Source organism: Dama dama, chromosome 33 (assembly GCF_033118175.1).
Source record: "Dama dama isolate Ldn47 chromosome 33, ASM3311817v1, whole genome shotgun sequence".
Taxonomy (NCBI): Eukaryota; Metazoa; Chordata; class Mammalia; order Artiodactyla; family Cervidae; genus Dama; species Dama dama.
Window position 1 is genome coordinate 22,649,832 of NC_083713.1, and position 13,050 is coordinate 22,662,881.

At 32.6% G+C, this 13,050-nt stretch overlaps 1 protein-coding gene across 1 annotated transcript in view; it reads right to left on the minus strand.

Moving 5' to 3' along the window:
- The window catches only part of AGPS (alkylglycerone phosphate synthase), a 132,413-nt gene that overhangs the window by 36,847 nt on the left and 82,516 nt on the right, over positions 1–13,050 (minus strand). The window contains exons 12-14 of the mRNA XM_061135521.1: positions 7,625–7,676; positions 2,647–2,723; positions 701–813 (exon numbers count right to left, since the gene is read on the minus strand). Coding sequence (XP_060991504.1) covers positions 701–813; positions 2,647–2,723; positions 7,625–7,676 — 242 coding nt within the window. The remainder of the gene's footprint in view (positions 1–700; positions 814–2,646; positions 2,724–7,624; positions 7,677–13,050) is intronic.

Here is a 13,050-nt window from a genome sequence, read left to right on the forward strand (position 1 = left end):
AACAGCAAAAAAAAAGGGGGGGGGGGATAAAAGTAAATATTCACACAGAACCCAGATTAAAGATAATGTATATGATATATTTTAACCTCTGAAATTAGGAAGAAAAAAAAAGACTGGTATCCAGAAAACTGTCAGTTTATTATGTACTTAAAAATGAAAGGAAGAAAATGTAGTCCTGATAAATGGCATTTTCACTATAGTTCTCATCCATCAATCTTATAATCCATCAAACAGACAGACAGAAACCACCCAATCATTATTCAGTTGGTTATAAATGTGAGATGTTTTCTGTTTCTTTATACTAGCACAAAACAGTAAGTGACAGGGGGTGGAGTATAGATAATTTATCAAACAGTTTTGATTAAACACAATTTCCTTTTAAAAACATACCATGTTTTATACATATACTATTACCACTAAATAGCAACATGACTGAGCTTTTTTCTACTTCACTTAGCACAACAAACAATTATAAAATTATTATTAATGAGAAAATACAATAAAAGATTCACTATGTCATGTATATAATTAGAATAGTAAGAGCAAGATACCAATTGAGCTTCCTACAAACCAACACATTTTAAGTTGACTGTCATTTATGAACACAAATTTAATATTTAAAAGAGTACATTAACAATTGCTTGGAGATACCAGAATTTCAGTTTAACTTTCTCTTGACATTATGAACTTAAAGCCATACCCAAATTTTGCAGCAATGTCATACACTTGTTTTTCATGTTGAAGAACCTTCTCACGATCCCCCTCAAAAAGTAATGTAGCGACACTTAGCTGATTTGGATCAAATCCTTTAAACTACAAAAGAATATTATTATTACTGATAAGTTTCAGCCTACAAAACAATAAATCAAAATACATTTTGCTCTTTTTTTCTTCTGATCTCAGCTCAAACATACCAGCTCTTCAAAATTTGAGCTCTGGAATTTTATACATCAATCAAAAAGAAAGCTTAATGTACCTATTTAGGTTATCACAATAGAACAGTACTATGGAAAACCGCTTCATTTCAAAGTATGCCAAGGTGTCAATTACAATGATATATTGGTAAGGAAATACAAGAAATAACTTGCAAGAATTATAACTGTACCAAAGAATCAAATAAAACTACCAAAATGATAGAACATAATAAAGTAGCATTTGTTGAGGATGTTTGGTGATAGGGAAGTAAAAAACCAACGGCATCCTTAAATACCAGCAATAACTTCTAAGTAATATTTTCAAAGAAGATCTTACATCTTCAATTAAAAATACAAAATATCTAAGAATAATCTTAACAGTAAATACATAACTTTGTTAGGAAAACATGTCTAAAAAAGTGAGAGAAACATACATTCCCAAGCACATAAACTAAGTATTATAAACCAGTCAGTTCTTGCTCAAATTAATATACAAACTGCTGCTGCTGCAATTTTAATAAAAATATCAATAAGCTTTCTAAAATAATGAAGAGTTTCTAAAATTTTTCTAGTATTATGAACAGGTAGATAATGGTGATAACAAGGAAAATTCTGAAAAGAGGGAAAATTAGATCTACAAAATTAAATTCACTTAATTTTTCAAGAACAAAAACTCATTAAAAAGAATCTAATACATTAGAATGTCATTTTCTTAGATAAGTATGTAATAAAATGTCTTAGACATGGCAAATCAACATAAGAACAGCAGGGATAGGTTAGTTAATGGTGTTATCACAACTAGTTAACAATCAGGTGAGGAGATGAAGGTTAATTTAGTTATCTCATACCATAAACCTGAAATAAATTTAAACAGTAATAAAGATATTATTTCTTAAAATTCCTAATATAAAAATGTGAGAGAGAGAAGGAAATGGCCTTTATCATAGTTCTGGAGGAAGGCAGGTTTTTTCTAAGCTTAAGAGTCATTAAACAATCACAGGAAAGATAAAAATTAGAAAATTTTGCACCAAAAAATAAAACGAAACCTTATTGAAAAGAAGTCATCTGACTGGAAAAACTATTTATAACATTTATGAAAAAGGCATCTAATAATTTCATTATTCAAAAGGCACACAGCAAAGCATTAAGCCATCCCCACCCTTAAACAAATAAAAACTCCACAAATCTGCTACCTCCGGCAAAACAACCATATTCAACTAATTCACACAAAAAAATTATGTCTAGGAAATACAGGGAAATGGTCAGTTTCAAGAAATGCTGTTTCAAGAAATAGCAACTAAAATAAAGTACTATCTTCCCCTTGGATTTACTAAATTTAAAACAAAAGAAAAAATTCCACATGTAACAGCAAGGATGCAACCAAAAAATGGCACATGGGCATTGCCACTGTCAAAAGTTTTAAAAAAACTGCTACTTTTATTTCACTTCTAGATATCTACCATTAAGGAAAAAATTCAAACTATAAAAAACACTGTATGCATAAGATATTCAATGCAATGTTATTTTCAGGAACTTCAAATCTGAGAAAGATTTTATATTTCCTGAAATTGAATGTGTAATTGAGTTGCTTGATTCAATATTTATTACAACATAAAAAATAACAATTATGAAATGCACACAGCAACATGGAGAAGCATAACAGGTGTACGTAAGGAAGAGAATGCAAGAAACAAAATTAATCAATATCCTAAGCATTAAAAAGAAACCTTACCTTTGTAATATAAAACTTTTTTAATCCATCCAAAAATGATGTAAAAATAGAGGAAACCTGAGGTTTAAGCGCATAACCTAATAAGAAAAAAGTTCATATTTTAAATTAATAGTAAATTTATCTATGTTTTTCATAACTACAAGAGGCTACTTTAACTTAGTATCCTAAAAGAAAGTGAACATTTTCATGACTTTAGGTTTTAAAATTTCCCATGATATATATATAACATTGGTATTAAGATCTACATCTTTTATCTTCGTCATTTCTTTCAAAAGTCACAAAGAACTTTTTGTTTACCAAACTCCTTCCTGGGTTTTTTAAAACTCAAATACTACATGTACTTAATACTACACATAGTTTATCTTTCAGTGGTATAGTTTATACATAGTAAAATCACTTCATTAATTTTTATTTCATTAGGAACACCCAATAGTGGCTAGTACTACTTTTGGTTTTTTTAATTATGCAGAAACCATTCAGAACTATAACCAAATATGGAGACAATGCCAAGTTTAAGGTTGTTTCCTAATTAATTCTTAATTCATCCAGAATTCTTGCATATAACTAGTAATTGCTTCCTTAATTACACCCAGAGAGCTAAAATTCCCCCCAAAACATAAATGGTGTCTCAGAGTCTGTTAAATTAACATCGTTTGCCTCCGGATTGAGCTTAATGGAGTGAAAGTCTTTTACTGTTTTCTCACTGTTTTCAAAGTAGCAACTTCTTAACTCTGTGACAGTTACATTTGAGAGTCATGCATCTGGCCTTGGTACTATGAGCTCAATTCAGAAAAATTTGGCATACCATTCACATAAAATTTTTATAAAGAATTTTAAAGCCTCTAGTAAATCTAAAATTATTTCCAATTAAGAAGCTTACTTTTAAAAAAAGGCTTTAAGATTTTGGGATTTTGTTTATTTTTAAAGTGTGGATACCTTCTTTTAAAATAAGTGTAAACAACAAACTACCTTGTTTGAAGGAAAAAAGAGGGCGAGGTGTAGAAATATTTCTGGAGGAAAAACTATCACTTGCTATCTTTGTTTTCCCATTCATCTATTTTTTTAAAAGTGAGAATCTGAACTTGTAATACTTCTTACATTTTTATACATTATAATAAGAATTTATATTACATAAAAGACCAAGTAACATAAGTCTTAACCAGAAGCTAAGAATTATATATCAATGCTGTAACTGAACAAAGCAAAAAACAAAAAATGAAGGGCAGATTAGATACAGATCAACCTAGCAATCTTTTTGAGATACTGGATCACAAGAGGTTTGTTTGGGGATTTTGTTTTCTTTTATTGTAACCTACCAGAGATATTCTCTAGTATAACCAGCACTTTTAAAAGATACCATTTCTAGCATGTATAAAGTTAAAGATATCAACAAAATGTGTCCCGAGTGAAATTTATCCTACTTTAACAGCAACTGGAAATAAATATGTAAACATAAATGAGTGAGCATGTGTATCTACTCCTCACAAAAGACTTCTGGTCCACATACCTTTACATAATGTATGAAGATTCCAAACATTACTACTCTGATATAGAATAATCCTTACGGGTATATGCTCATCTTATCACACTGCAACTTAAATGCGTAACTTCTATTCGTTAACACTACTGTGAATTAGTCCCATATATCTCTAACAATGAATTGACATGATAGCTTTGAAGCATAATTATTATAAAAGTGATACTAACTTTTAAGTGGGTCACGTATTACTATTAATTAAGAGGATATTATCTTTTACTTAAATTAATTTTGCCTATCAAATTAATTATATCCTAAATATATTCCAGCTATTTTATTTTATAGTAAACAAATGAACTAGTTGCTAAATTTACTAGCTGAACAGTTTTGATTAATGAATTTTGTTATTGTTACAGTGTTAATTAAATAGTTTTAAAGGATTCAATAAATCCCTGTTTCAAAGAAGTGCTCTGAAACATTAGAAAAAGTCACGGGCTTTGGTGTCAGACAGATTTGGGTTCAACCCTAGCTCTACCACATGTAACTTGTGGACTATACTCAAAATATTTAGCTTTTGAATTGTTTATAAATTGGAAATACAGCTTTGAGGGATGGTTGTGTGCTACGGATAATGTGCTTAGTGAAAGTGTTAAGTCACTCAGTCATGTCTGACTCTTTACGACCCCATGGACTGTAGCCCACCAGGCTCCTCTGTCCATGGAATTCTCCAGGCAAGAATACTGGAATAGGTTGCCATTCCCTTCTCTAGGGATCTTCCTGACTCAAGATTGACCCAGGAATCAAACCAGGGGTCGCCTGCATTGCGGGCAGATTCTTTACCCTCTGAGCCACCAGAGAAGCCCTTGATAATGGCTTGCGTGTGTGCGTGCTAAGTCACTTCAACCATGTCCGACTCTGTGTGACCCTGTAGACTGCAGCCTGCCAGGCTCCTCTGTCCATGAGATTCTCCAGGCAAGAATATTGGAGTGGGTTGCCATTTCCTCCTCCAGGGGATCTTCCCAACCCAGGGATCGAACCTGCATCTTTACGTCTCCTACAATGGCTGGCAGGTTCTTTACCAGCGAGTCACCAGGGAAGCCCCAATAATGTGCTTAGCACTACACTATATGCTAGTCAAGATTTGTTTACCTTCTTTGGCTAATATGATGATTAAGTCAATCAACATGTAAGTGCCTGTTGTGTGATCGATACAGGACACATATAAATGAACAAGAAACAGCTCCTAAATGTGACAAAGGTTAGTTCACAGGGAAAATTTGTAGATCATTTCAGTGTACTTGATGATATGTATCATTTCAATATACTGAAAACATATTATTTCAATATATTAAGAGTCGTGTCAGGAGAAGGGGTGATAATAAAAATGTTAACAATTAATAGTAAGGTTTGTGTTCTGTTAACAACCAATATGGTACAAATATTGACCAGTCAGCCATATGGCTGGTATAAGGTCTTGGACACCCCTTGCTATGCTAAGAGTTTTTCTTTAATTGATTGATCCTGAATCCATGGCAAGATATATAGGTGGGAAGGCTTCAGTGAATACTGAGAAATCAGCAAGGTTACAGACAGCAAAGACACAGGATCAAATCTGTATTGGTGGCCAAGTAAAGGGCGGCGCGAGAGGAGACACACTGTGGACTAGAGAGGGTAGAGCCAATCTGAGAGCAGGCTCCCAGGTACAGTTAGAGAACGTGCAACAGGGATGGCAGACGGCCAGAAGGGTCTTTTCTTTGAAACTGCTTAAAAATTGTTATAGGTCCCAGTTATAAATAAAATCTGGCCACATAATTAATTTTACTAAGGTCAATGTCCAAGACAGTTTACTACAATGCTAGCATATAAATGGGTAATATAGTTTTATCAATCAGACAGATACATGGTTCTCTTAATAGGATTCCAAATGCAAGCCAGACACACAAGTGGCTTAGTTTTCATTTAATTATTATATCAAATTTCATCATTTATAGGACACATTTATCTTAAACTTTTATCAGTAGTACAGTTATTCTGAAAGAAATTTACTTAAAGAAATGAAAGCTGTGACTTAGGAAAAGGGACATACGTATACCTATGGCTGACTCATGTTGATACATGGAAGAACCAACACAATATTGTAAAGCAATTATCCTCCAATTTAAAGAAAAAAAAATGAAAGCTGTGACTTATAATTTTAAAACAAATATTTTATATGTTATCAATCTGAATTCCTTAGTTCAATTTCTATATAATTACAATAATCATTCTTCCCTAAATAAAAATTTAAGCTACCCTTAGACCAAACAAAAGAATGCCTAACAGTCTCTAGTAATTATTATTGAGCAACTGTTATGGGACTATTCTGAGGGTACTTAAATTTTATAAACTTAAATCCCAAACTAAATTTCATAAATAAGTACATTTTATAAACTAAATTAGATAAAAAATAAATTTCAGCATATAGAAAAACTCAAAAGCAATAAAACTAAAATTGGTAAGATGATAAATTGTGTTAGAAAGTTTAAGACTTCAAGCAAAATAGGAAAAAAGAGAAACATGGTTAACTGTTACTGAATTCTCCACCCAAATATTCCATGGGCACCTTAAACACAACTCATTGTAATGTCTTTTCCCCAGAATCATCATTTCTTCTTCTAGACTATTATTCAATGCAACCAATTAATCAATCAATCAGATACCAGGAGTTGCCCTAAATGCTTCCCTTTATTTAACGTTCCACATCCAGTTGACAAACTGTTCTTTGGAAAATCTATTCCTTACTCTCCATCTCCATTGCTACTGCCTTAAACAAGGCCCAACCCTCAATATTTGCCTCTTTAAACCTTTAAACTCCTCCTCCACGCTTGCACCATTCTAATCCATTCTGCATAATGCTAACAGAGTGAGCTTTCTAAGATGTAAAGCTTTTTTATTCTATTCCCTCTACAAAGATATCCCTCTGTGGAGAAGAGAAAACCCAAATCCATCCTGCAAAGCCCTAGTCTACCCATTCAGCTTCATCTCCTGTAACCACGCTCACATTAGCCTCTTTTTGAGTCACACAGAATGATCTGAAGTTCAGCACTGAGGTTTATGATTTCATATTTTTAGTTGACAAGTGAACAAAAATTTGTAAGAAAGAAGAGATGGTCTCAGGCAAACTTCTATTCACCTTTTAAGATTTAGTTTAAGCATGACTCCTTCAAGAAGGCTTTCCCCACTCTCTGCCCGAATCTTATGTAAAATCAAGTAGGATCAACCTACTTCATTTGCACCCCAGGGTATTCAGTGCAGTCTTCTTTCATATCATCTCTGATACTCCTGCACTTATTCATTTATATAATTATCTGTCCTCATTAGACTGAGAGCTTCCTGAAGGCTAGGAGCTATGACATTTATTTTTCCAGCTCTGCACTCAGTCTTCTTTCTGGCACATAACTGGTATTTCATAAATTTTTGTGGCTTAGTGAGCAGATTTTAAGAGCACCATTCCTTACTTACCAAACTGAAACTGCTGGTTGTCCATTAGGCGAATAGACGCAGGAGCACATCTCTGTTTTAAAAAGAAAAAAATGTGATACAAAGTTAATATGGTAAAGAACCTAAACAGTTAGAAAATGAAGGTCATCTTTTTGTATTTGAGATTAAGAGCTTAATTCCTAAGGAAACATGGGGAAAAAAATCTTAACTTTTTATATAATTTTATGACAACAAATAAAACATCAAATGCTTCTATAAAACATGTGGAGAGGAGAAATCTATGTATATAATGCATACATACATACATATGTTGCCAGATCTTGATTTGCAACAACATCTGCTAAATGCTGAGCAAAGACCTGTGGAAATAGCTATACCTAACAGAAGTATTAGGCTTCAGAGTAGATTATTTTAAAACAAAGTAGAAAATTTACAAGACTAAAATCAAGCCTAGCGTATTATGCCATTTATGAACTATAATGTGTCGTTAGACTCATATACTCTGTTAAAACGAGGAAGATGGTGGTGTTTATGTGAGGCAAACCACTTTAAAAATTTAACCGTGATGTCTTCATAGATAACTCTAGGACTTGTTTCTATTCATTTTAAATAGAAAAACGATCAATGTCCAGAATTCTTTCAAGGTTACCTGGATGAAAACAGCAACAAAATCTGAAGCATAATATTATGTATCTAAGATAGCTACACTAGTGTTATGTTAATCTAGACACACAGTGAAAGCTGCAGGAAAGAAAAATGACAAAAGGAAATATTCATATTAATTCTGTGATGCTACGCTACCATACAAACACTAACAGAGTTTAAATTAGCTACAGTTTTCCCACAGAATTAAAGTGAGCTTCACTCTAAACATGATTTTTATATTCTATGCAACTTTTTAATATGGTTAAACTTCTACCAAGAAGCTGATTTCAGGGACTTCCCTGGTAGTCCACTGGCTAAGATTCAGTGCTCCCAATGCCTGGGGCCTGGGTTTGATCCCTGGTCAGGGAACTAGATCCTGCATGCCACATCTAAGACCCAGTGCAGACAAACAAATAGATACAAGTAAATAAAAATTTTAAAAATGAAGCTGCTTTCAGACCACAAAATTTTGACTGACAATTTAAACATTTATCTCCTGAATAACATTTATCAATAAAATTTGTATTAACACAATGTTAAAATTTATGAGAATCACTTGAAAGAACAAAACTTTTATACCTTAACTGTGTTGTAACATTTTTGCTATTATGTGCTTTTAACTGAACGAATACTTAATTTTATAAAACCATTCATAATATATATTTTATTTTACCCAACAAAATGATAAGATTCTTATTTTGGACATTGAATAATTTATTTGGACTTCCCTGGTGGCTCAGACGGTGAAGAATCCGCCTACCAATGCATGAAACTTCCCCTATGGCTCAAGCAATAAAGAATTTGCCAGCAATGCAGGAAAAACAGGAGATGCAGGTTCGATCCCCGGGTTGGGAAGATCTCCTGGAGGAAGAAATGGCAACCAACTCCAGTATTCTTGCCTGGAAAATCCAATGGACTGAGGAGCCTGGAAATCTACAGCCCATGGGTCGCAAAGAGTTGGACACGACTGAGCATGCATGCACACATAATTTATTTACTCATCCTTGATAGTAAAGGGATAATACAATCTATATTTTTAAAAAGTCACTGCCAAATCTAACGAACAATACCAGGTAATTTTATATACTTGCATAACAATAACCTATTGCCTTACATTTTATAGAATCCTATTGTGTACCAGCCACTTTCATGTCTTTATTTGATATAAGAAACAAAGAAACAACCTTGTCAAAGTAACAATAACCTATTGCCTTACATTTTATAGAATCCTATTGTGTACCAGCCACTTTCATGTCTTTATTTGATATAAGAAACAAAGAAACAACCTTGTCAAAGTAGCAGAACTTGTATTAGCCCCATTTTACAGATGAGAACACAAGAACCACAGGGATTAAAGACTTGCCTGAGGTTAGATGATTGTAGAACAGATATGGAGAACTAGGACCAAGATATTCTGACTGCTAGATGAATAATATTTCAAATAAACTACATAGCCTCAAAAAATAAAAAATCACAGGTACACATACTTTCACACACAGAGCTTTAAAGTCATATTTGAAACAAAACTTACATGAAAACCTATTTATTTGCTATTTTGCAGTGTTATTAAAAGTATAATGTTTATAAAGTAAAATAAAAATCTACAATCTGAGTACTTTCAAATCTTGGTATAAAGGTATCTTTGTAGTTGAGATAATGCTTCTAAAAACATTACCAGTTTCCAAACTACTGAAGGAACATCAATTTTCTTGAAATGTTTTTATTAAAATAGACACATCAACTTTGAATAAAACATACAAAGCCTGAGGAGATAAAATTTCTTTCCTTCATAAAAGAAAGAGAATATCATTTAACATACATATTTATACATTTGGGCTTAAGTACACCAGTAAGTAAAATGTAAAAAAGAATTCAGTTTTATCAGAAAAAACCTTTTAAATTCCTACCACTGACCTGTAAGTTCTACCTCTTACTGCCACCCAGATTCTATTCCACCTGTATCTATAGTAGGTGTTATTAATGAAAACACCCCACATAGGTACACATATATCAGAAAATGAAAAAAAGTATTAATATATTACATTTATAGTAAACTTCTAGTGGAATTCAATCTCAAACAACTAAAATATGATATGTAGGCCTTGACGAAATCTTTGTTTGAAAAGACTAACCACAAAATGCATTTTGGGACAACTGGAATAATTAATTATAGAATTAATACTAGATGGGATTAAGAAATTACTGCTGGACTCACAGATAATAGAGAACAAATTAGTGGTTATCAGCTGGGAGGAGGTAAAACAGAGGTGGAGAAGTGGGAGGTACAAACTACTGGGTAAGATAGGTTCAAGGATGCATTGTATAACATGGGAAATATAGCCAATGCTTTGCAATAGCTATAATGGAAAGTAATCTTTTAAAATTATATAGAAATTTAAAAATTAAAAAATACAAGGGAAAAATTACTGCTGATTTCTTAGACATGACAAAAGAACACCTTTATTTTCAGAAGACCTATGCTAAAGTATTTAAAAGCCAAATGTCATAATGCAACTTAATTTCAAATGGTCAGGGAAAAATACACAAGTATATAAAACAGAGCAAAAAGCTAGTAATTTTTGCATATATTAGATGAATATACAGGCGATCACTGTACTATTCTTTCAAAGTTTCTGTATGCTTAAAATTTTCAAATTAAAAAGTTGAAAAAAATAGTACGAAACTTGCTTCAGGGTACTTGCTACATATAGCAACTGTTATTCAATTATACTAAAGTGAAGTCACTCAGTTGTGTCCAACTCTTTGCGACCCCATGGACGGTAGCCCACCAGGCTCCTCCATTCATGGAATTTTCTAGGCAGGAGTACTGGAGTGGGTTGCTATTTCCGATCATGATTTTAACTTGACAGCTGAGTCATATAAACTAGCCAGTCATCCACTGTTCCTATTCATACTGAAGCAACGTGAATGGTTATAGATTAATACTATCCAAAAGAATAAAAAGCTAAAGAAAGCTTTTTGAATCTAGATGATAAATACTAAATTCAATTTCAACACTGTTTTTAATTATCAAAATCAAACCAATAGCTTTATTAAATCTCATGTTTTAACAGTGGCACATTTTTTAAAAAGTCAGTGAATAGAGTTTTTCAGTTATTATTACAAGTAAATTCTCATAAGCAAAGACTACTCAGATTAAAACATAGCAAGACTACTTTAGATTCTCTGGCAATTGATAATTTGTAAATCACTGTCCAGCATTCTAAAACTACAAAGGAGGAAAAGTTTCTTATAATTTTAAATCAAAACATTTAAAATCATGACATCCTAATTAAATAAGAGTCCCTGTAATCAAAAGAGCAAAACAGTATTACTATAAAGAACAACATGCAAGCTGAGTTACTGTATCTATAGTTAAGACTGGATTATGTTTCAATTGCTATACAACTACTTTGGTAAGTCAAGAAAAACTCAAAACATCTCCTTTAAAAGTTAAAGACATCATAAATTCTGAGAATTTGAGCTCTAAGTTCACACTCATGCTATTCAATTACACTCTGCTAGAATATTCCATATACAAGGAAAGAAGAAAAGGGGTCCTTGAGTTAAAGTGACCCCTGGTGGTAGGTGATCAGAACTAACCAGAGAGGGAATATTTTCACCAAGTAACTTTAATGATGGGTTAATGATACATTCAGGGCATTTAAGGAACACTCAAACAAAAACTGTTTACTTGAAGTGGAGTTAATGAAATAACTGATTTCACGTTTATTATGATAAACGTGCTCTGACTAAAAACTCTCATGACACCTGCCGCTGTTGTCCAGTCACTAGGTCGTGTTCGACCCTTTTCGACCCCATAGACTGCAGCACGCCAGGCTTCCCTGTCCTCCACCATCTCCCGGAGTTTGCACAAACTCATGTCTATGACACCTGATCTGTACTTTATACTTAGTAAATAGTCTAAAAAGATACAAGAAACCCAGTATGGACTAACAAAGAAATATCAATATCTTTGTTGTATCTAAGTAAAGAAGAAATAAATAACCTGACTTCAAAGCATGGGTATAAGATTGACTAAATTCAATTGCTGGCAACTTCTTCCCTTTAATGCTGCAACCAGGAATTTACTTGAATATATAACTTGAAAAATTAAAAAAAAAAACACTCTAATCTTATTTAACAGAATTCCCAACAACTTAAAAAAGCAACCTCTTTCTCAATCTAACCATTTTTTTCTGAAAAATAGTCCCTATAAGAAATGAATCAAAAGTTTTCTGCAAATTTTGTTTTCAAGGAACTAAGTCCTATTTCTTCCTTGTCACAGGGGAAAACAGAACTTGCACTTCAGATGAGACATTCTGTTAGAAGAGGTATCTTAGTTTACTAGTTACCAGCTAACGAAATTCAGTATTAACATGTTTCATTTGTCTACATGATTTCTTAAAACTTCATAAACTATAAAATAAAGCACTGGTATCTGGGTTAAAAAATGAATCCTTTGAACTGAAAAGGTTTTTTCCTCGAAGGAGTAAATCAAATGTTTAGTATGAACTCTAGAATGGTCCAAGTTCCTGAGCCTTAAAACTATTCTGGAGATAGTCTACTAATCCACACTACATCAGAAGTTAATGCTTCAATACCAACCCCCTTGGACACAGCTATAGAAAAATTTAAGCACAGAAAATTTTATCAAATACAGAAAATTTTACCTTGGGTGACAATTACAAGACAGGAACTATGTCTGTTTAATTTACATAATATCAACTGTACTGTGTTAGATATAAAGTTAAAAGCATACTCTCTCACAGAAAAACTCACAATAAAATAATTAATATTAA